The sequence below is a fragment of the Microcebus murinus genome, chromosome 21, assembly GCF_040939455.1.
Source record: "Microcebus murinus isolate Inina chromosome 21, M.murinus_Inina_mat1.0, whole genome shotgun sequence".
NCBI classification, from domain to species: Eukaryota; Metazoa; Chordata; class Mammalia; order Primates; family Cheirogaleidae; genus Microcebus; species Microcebus murinus.
This window is the reverse complement of record NC_134124.1, coordinates 2,444,901-2,452,640: the sequence shown is the minus strand read 5'-3', so window position 1 is coordinate 2,452,640 and position 7,740 is coordinate 2,444,901. Positions and strand designations below refer to the sequence as shown.

The window sequence follows — 7,740 nt, the reverse complement described above, 5'->3', positions numbered from 1 at the left end:
GGCCGCCCGGCGGAGAGACCCTCGGGGACGGCGCCGGCAGGGGGCGCTCCTCCCCTTGCGGTGAAAGCTGCTGCCCGGGCTTGGCCGCCCGCAGCCTCCCCAGCTCCCAGGCCCCCCGGGCCGGCCGCAGGGCCCCGGCCTTGCCTCGCCGCCGAGAGGAGCCGCTGTCAGGCCCCAGCGCTGGAGCTGAGCCCCTCGCTCACGTCGGAAGGGATCCGGGCCAGCGAGGCGGGAGAACGCGGGCTGGCGCCCCTCTGCCGCTAGGCCTCGGTGGGAAAGTGGGTGGCTGATGATGAGCGATGGCGGAGCGGGGGTGTGGATGGCGAGCACCAGCAGCAAAAAGGGCCGCGTGCGCTGCCCCAGGGCGGGAAAGAGGGCTACGCGGGTCGCGGTTGGGCTTCCCGCCCCCGCCGCCCTCAGCAGCCCGCCCGCCCGCCTGCCCGCGCGGCGGCGCCCTCGCTCTGTGGAGGCGGCGGGCTGGCGGGCGTCGTTGCCGGGCAACAGGCGTCCGCGCGGTCGCCTCAGCGCTGCCGCCCCGCCCCCGCCCCGCGGCGCCTCCTCGCGTGCGGGTGGAGAGCGCGCGTCGCACCTTCCGGCCGCGGAGCGCGGGGTTCCGCAGCGCCCCAACCCGCGCGCGGGCGGGCGGGAACGGAGCGTGCCCCCGCGAGCCGCCGCCTGCGCCTCCGGGAGCCTCGCGGGACGAGTTGCCAGGCTGCTCGCTCCCGCGTGACTCTGACGCTTGTGAGGAAGGTCAGGTGGAAAGTGGCCGAGCGCCTCAGAAAGAGCGGGAAAGGGGCGTTTGGGGGCGGGGGACAGGGGCCGGCCATCCTCTCTAGGACCCCGTCGTGCTGCGGGGGTACTGCTCGGTGCTTGGTGCTTTGTACTCGGTGCTGCTCAGGTCTCAGTGGACTGTTACCTGTTCTTTCTTTCTTGTTTTTTTTTTTTTTGAGACAGAGTCTCGCTTTGTTGCCCAGGCTAGAGTGAGTGCCGTGGCATCAGCCTAGCTCACAGCAACCTCAAACTCCTGGGCTCAAGCGATCCCCCTGCCTCAGCCTCCCGAGTAGCTGGGACTACAGGCATGCGCCACCATGCCTGGCTGATTTTTTCTCTATATATTAGCTGGCCAATTAATTTCTATTTATAGTAGAGACGGGTCTGTCTCTTGCACAGGCTGATCTCAAACTTCTGAGCTCAAAGGATCCTCCCACCTCAGCCTCCCGCAGTGCTGGGATTACAGGCGTGAGCCACCGCGCCTGGCCTAAGGAAACATTTTAAATGGTCGAATAATGTCTTCCAGGAAAAGGCCAAAAAAGGGTGAGAATACGAGTCCTGGGTGGGCCCAGCCTTCACTGTGTGGCTAGAGGGGTGCTCTCAGCCCAGCTGGCTGAACGGCGGGAGCTTGGGTCTTGAACCTGGGAGTAGGGACACAGGAATGTGAGTTAAGTAAGTCATTGTTATCGCTGTTTTAGCTAAAGTGATAACGTATACAGAACATGGGATGATCTTCTTTATGAGAATACATTTTTCCTAGTAGAGTTGTTTACGTATGCAAATGCTAACATGATAAAAGAATGATCCTGTAAAGCAAACCCACAAATCAGGCTGATTTGGAATGCAGCCCTTTATCCCCATGGAACCATCTTGGCACTCCTGGTAATCTCTCAGGTTGGTACTGCAATTCATAACAAGCTCTACCTCCTTATTCCATGTGTTCTTCCTTCCCAGCACCCTGTAGGACAGGTATGCCAGTCTTCTGTCCCACAGAGAAGGGAGATGGAGGTTGGAGAATTGGGGGACTTGCCCAGGTCGCTAGATGAGAAAGGGTTGAGATGACACACCCCGCTTCCTGTGACAGCCTCATGAAAAAGAGCACGAGGCTGCTATCCCGACTCTGCCACTTACTAGCTTTGGGGCCCAAACCAGTTACTTACAACTTCCCTAGGCTTCAGGTTCCTCGCTTTAAAATCAAAATACAAACAGTACATACTGTGTGTAAGGTTGTGGTTAATACCTGCAGAATTTAGAACTGTGCCTGGCACTTAAATACAGGTTCTACAGCATAAGCACCACCCTGGATCTCCATTAGGTAAGCACAACACATGCATTTCCATTAAAGGAAACGTAAAACTTTATTAAAAAGCTTGCTATGCATATGACTCATACACATCTACATCAACAATTAGCTTCTCCCCCATTAAAAGAAATGATTGTCCTCGTGACAATTCTTACCAGCTAAATTGCCTTAATTTAAAAAAAAAAAAAATAGCTTTGGCCTGGAAGGAAAAAGCAGTGGTTTCTAACACCTGAGTGTTAGAGGTATTGACTCTCACCAAATGTTTTACTAAACATGGAAGGCTGTCAGCACACCTTCTGAAGCACAAAGATTCTTCTGGCAGTTCATATAACCCTCTGATTTAAGTGCGCAATAAACAGTTGTTATTAACACTTTGCTGGTTTAACTTTAGTCTTTCTCAAGGTAGGTCATACCTGTGTCTGTGACGTTTGTTACCTTGTCTCAGTCAGGTCTACTACTATGGAAAATCTCTAATATTTTATTGTTTTCTAGACCTTCAGCTACTCAGATTACTGTAATTGTGCCTCCCACAATTTTTCTGCAGAGGCAGATTTAATTTGCATTTAAAAATAATTTATGCAAATGACCTACAGTGTCAGGCAAGGAGGATGGGAAGAGTCAGATCAGGGCCTACATTTATCTACAGTTCTTGGCTACCATATCCATGTGTGGTTGACTCCTTCACTTTGCAGAGCAATCCAAACTCTTTCAATAACAGAATGCTTCAAAGAGGCAGAAGAATAATGAGGGAAAAAGGAAAAACTTAAGTAGATAAGAAAAGGCAAATACAATAGCAAAAGCTGTAGAATGTTTAAGGGAAGTACATCACCACACAAGCAAGAACAAATGGAGGACTGTTTATTTCATTTCTTAAATCAAAACATTCCAAGAAGGACTGCCTTAAATAATTTCAAAGCCTTCACTGATATATACCAGGGGAAAATGCCCCACTATCCTGTGCCACAAAAACTATTTGATATAACTAATGACATGCAAATGCAATTTGAAAAAGTAGAGCATCTTACAATATGATAGGAAAAAGGCTGGTTGGGCAAATGGATTCCACATCTTTAAAACAGAAAAAAAAAATGCATTATAATTACACTGTGTTCAACCTGGGAAATCTTGGCATTATCTACAACTTCAGCTTACAGGTAGGAAAAAAGGACCAGGGAAGTTAAAACACTCATCCAAGTTGACTGAACAAAGAGAATCTGCTTTTGCTATTTTGGAATAAGTTGTCTGCTTTCAAAAATTTTTAATGGATATCACATGCTTTTTGTTTGTACAGAACTTTCATATAAAGTAGTTGCTCCCTAATTGTATCCATTACTATTATTTTTCTGGTGCAATGCTATGAATTTTTTTTCTTTGAATATTCATTTATTGCACCAAAAGACTAAGCTGGATTTGAAAACCACAGACTCAGAAACATGGTCCAAAAGTGCAATTCACAAATCACAATTTAAAAAAAGTAAATATTCGTGCCAAATCAAAATAGCCACGTACCAGTGCCAAACACAACATTTATATTTCACTATGAAGACAACCGCAAATTTAAAATAATTGCCAAAATGTTTTTCTCTTTGTCACCTTTACTCCTAAGATGCACTTGTTTCCAAATATTTAGCATTCACAGTACAACTGAAATTAATTACATTCATAACGGTCACAATGGTTATTCTGCGTTCAAGACTCTCTTAGAATCTTGATTACCTAAAATGAGGTAGATAAATTTTTAAGTTTGTTGTTGGGACTAATTTCCTTTAGATCTTGGTAATCTATTTTTTAAATAGAATTCCAAAATATTTAGCAAAAAATTGACAATGTCTGAGCATTTTGCCTAAGAGTGGAAAAATATAATTTCAGAAGGTTATTATGAAAGTCGCTTTACCTCATTTCAATTTAAAAACAGAATAAAAGCATCAGATTACAAAACCACCACATATCTTAAGGCTGACAGACAACCTAACACCTACCAACAGTCAAAGAGACACCCATGCTCTAGTTCTGGCTTGGGGCCGTGTAGATACCAAGGCATTCAGGGGCCAGACCAGCTGCTGCCCCTTAACCTTCAACCTTAAATTTCAAGTCTCCTCCAGAATTCTGGGCCTGACTACTGGAGTTCTTCATAAGAGAAGATTCCAGGTCTCAGTGAGAGCTGGAGTCTCTGGAGACGGGTCAAGCTTAACACAGACTCTGGGGGCGCAGGCCCATTTGCGTAGAACAGGTTGCAGCGGACAACGCTGAAAACAGGACGGGGCTGCGGGTATTGGGCCCCAGCCCTGGGTAGCCTTAAACTGTGCGGGAAAGGTCCGCTTAGATCAACCAGGCCGCGGCCCCAGGGACCGTCAGGTTGTGGGAGGCAGACTGGGCACCAGGCCAGCTAAAGGCCCGGGAGCGGGTCGACGGGAGGCTTCGGAGAAGGCTGGCAGGCCACCACGGATCTTCGTCTTTTTGCGCGGAACCATGGGCGAGGCGCCCAAGAACCTGCTGAAGGACCCGGATTTCTTCAAGCCGCGGGCCAGGTCCTGGAGCATCAAGTCGTCGGCCAGGACGCCCAGAAACGCGCTCGTCGTGGAACCGAGGATGGTGGCGGCCACCTGCACGGGGCGCCGGGCTGCAAGGCTGCCGCCGTCGGCCGCCCCGGGCTCCGCCGTGCCCGGCACGCCCGGGTCGCCGAGCAGGCGGCGCAGCGCCGCGGAGGAGCCGGGCCGCAGGTACTGGTAAGCGCGGCGCCCGCTGTGGTCGCGCACGTGCACCTGCGCGCCCAGGCGCACGACGAGCAGCACGGCGGCGTCCTCGTGGCCGTGCAGCGCCGCCAGGTGCAGCGGCGTGTAGCCGCCGTGCGAGCGCGCGTTCACGTCCACCGGCGCGCCCCCGCGCCGCGCGACCGCCACCAGCTGCAGCGCCATCTCGCGGTCGCCGCTCTTGGCGGCCCAGTGCAGCGCCGTGAAGCCGGACATGAAGTCGCGCTTGGCCGCCAGGCCGCGGTCGCGCAGCAGCAGCCCGTGCAGCTGGTGGCTCCAGCGGCCGTCGGCCGCCCTCACCAGCCACTCGTGCTCGGCCGGCTCCAGGGGCACGGCGGGCGGCGGCGGCGCGGCGGGCGCGTCCTCGGCGTCCGGGCTCAGCAGGCGCGGGCCGGCGCGCGACAGGCGCCGCAGGTGCGGCGAGCGGCCGGGGCCCGGCGCGAGGCCCGGGCCCGCCTCCTCCACCGACAGGCGCCGCAGCAGCAGCGGCGAGCGGCGCGGGCCCGGCTCCTCCGACAGCTGCCGGCGCAGGCCCTGCTCCTCGGCGCGCAGCCGGGCGGCGGCGGCGGGCACGCAGCGCACGGGCAGCATGCAGGGCTTGGGCGGCGGCGGCGCGGGGGCCGGGTCTGCCGGCTGCACCCGGGGCGCGGCCGCCTCGGACGGCGGCCCGGGCGGGGCGGGCGCTCGCGGGTCGGCGGGGCCCGACGGCAGCCCCGCAGTCGGCTGAGTGGGTTCAGACGCCGGAGCCCCGGGGGCGTCTCGCGGCTCTGGTGGCCGGGCCGGGTCGCCTGGCGGTCCCGCCGCCCGCGGTGCGCAGGCCGGGTCCCCTGGCGGTCCCTCCGCCCGCGGTGCGCAGGCCGGGTCCCCTGGCGGTCCCGCCGCCCGCGGTGCGCAGGCCGGGTCGCCTGATGGCTCCGCCGCCCGCGGTGCGCAGGCCGGGTCGCCTGATGGTTCCGCCGCCCGAGGTGCGCAGGCCCGGTCGCCTGGCGGTGCGCAGGCCGGGTCCCCTGATGGCTCCGCCGCCCGCGGTGCGCAGGCCGGGTCCCCTGATGGCTCCGTCGCCCGCGGTGCGCAGGCCGGGTCCCCTGATGGCTCCGCCGCCCGCGGTGCGCAGGCCGGGTCCCCTGATGGCTCCGCCGCCCACCGTGCGCAGGCCGGGTCCCCTGATGGCTCCGTCGCCCGCGGTGCGCAGGCCGGGTCCCCTGATGGCTCCGCCGCCCGCCGTGCGCAGGCCGGGTCGCCTGATGGTTCCGCCGCCCGCGGTGCGCAGGCCGGGTCCCCTGATGGCTCCGCCGCCCGCGGTGCGCAGGCCGGGTCCCCTGATGGCTCCGCCGTCCGCGGTGCGCAGGCCGGGTCGCCTGATGGTTCCGCCGCCCGCGGTGCGCAGGCCGGGTCGCCTGATGGTTCCGCCGCCCGCGGTGCGCAGGCCGGGTCCCCTGGCGGCTCCGCCGAGTCTTCCCCGGGCGAGAGCGGGGCGGGCTCCGACGGCGGGCCGGGCGCCCCGGGGCTGCAGGGGGGCTGCGGGCCGTCGCGCGGCCGCAGCCTCTTCCGCAGCACCACGACCTTGACGCCGTCGAGCTCCTTCACCACGGCCACGTCGTTGACGAACTGCTTGAAGCGGTCCCTGCGGGCGGCGCGGCCGCGCGGGTCCCCGGCGTCCAGCAGCGGCTGGAAGCGGCGCAGCAGCTCGGCGCTGGGCACCTGGCCGCCGCGCTCGCGCAGGAAGCCCAGCACCGCCGCCTGGCTCACCCCGGCGGCCGCGGCGGCCGCGGCGGCGGCGAGCGCCATGGTGGGTCCCCGTCCGCGTGCCGGTCCCCGTCCCCGTCCCCGGGGGTGGCCGGGCCGCCCCGCCCGCCGCCCACGACAGGCGGCCTCTGCGGGCGCCGCGCGGGCGCCGCGGTTCCCAGAGTCACGCCAGCCTCGGCCGCGCTCACCGGGATCGCTGTCGCCGCGGCCGCCGCTCGGGCGTGTACCCGGGGCTGCGTCTCGGTCACGCCCGGTGTCGCGGGGCAAAGGGCGCGGGGCGCCGCGGCGAGAGCCCCCTGCCGGCGCCCCGCCGGGCCCTCCGCCTTCGGAGCGGGCTCCCGCCTGTGCCTGCCGGCCGCGGGGCGCCGGGCTCCATCCCCCGCGCGGTGCTCGCCTTGCAGGTGACAGCTGCCACCCGCGACGCGGGGAGCGGAAATCCCCCCCACCCCCGGGAGTTAAGGGCGCAGCGCGCCGGCTCGGCCCGTTGCTAGGTGGGCGCGTTCCTAGCGATGCGGCCGAGAACCGCAGAGGCATGCCTCTGCATTGCTTTGAGAAATAGCTAGCCACTAAAAAATACCTGGTGATGATTTAAAACCAATTTTTTATAAAAGACCGTCAGCACCTCTCCAGTTTTCCCTCGCGTGCCATGCAGGGGGACAGCTTCGTGAAATTTACAGCGAGACAATTCGCAGTGCGTGGCAATGCTGGAGGCTGAGACGCTTTAAAAGCAGTTTTCTCATAAAATAATACAGTTTTATGTAGAATTTTGGAAATAAAATCTCTGGAAAACATAAGGAAAAAAAATCACCTGAAAATTACTATTAACGTTTTGAAATATTCCCCCCAAATGTATACATGTTCACGCTTCAAAATAAGAAAGCAACGTCAGAATCATGCTGTGTTTTTTAAACTTCATTCATTCCACAAATATTTATTGAGCACCTAGCTAGTGCCAGGACCTTTTAAGGCTGCAGGGTATCAATCAGCAAGACAGATTAAAAAGAGAAAGAAAGAAGGGGGGGGGGCAGAGCACTCATATATTGGAGGGGAACAGAAGTCATATAAGTAGTATGGTGAATCTGAAAATCATAATATGCTAGATAAATACTGTGGACAAAATAGAGCAGGGTAAAACAGAAGGGGGAGAGGTTGCAATTTTGAACTGAGTGG

General features: G+C 58.3%; 1 protein-coding gene across 1 annotated transcript; it reads right to left on the bottom strand.

Moving 5' to 3' along the window:
* Nucleotides 1-2,917: 2,917 nt before the first annotated feature.
* SOWAHA (sosondowah ankyrin repeat domain family member A) lies at nucleotides 2,918-6,612 on the bottom strand. The gene is made up of 2 exons (XM_075996031.1): nucleotides 6,214-6,612; nucleotides 2,918-5,661 (listed from the first exon to the last, which is right to left on the bottom strand). The coding sequence occupies exons 1-2, from the start codon at nucleotides 6,610-6,612 to the stop codon at nucleotides 4,426-4,428; spliced, it is 1,635 nt and encodes a 544-aa protein (XP_075852146.1). The 3' UTR covers nucleotides 2,918-4,425.
* Nucleotides 6,613-7,740: the final 1,128 nt, after the last annotated feature.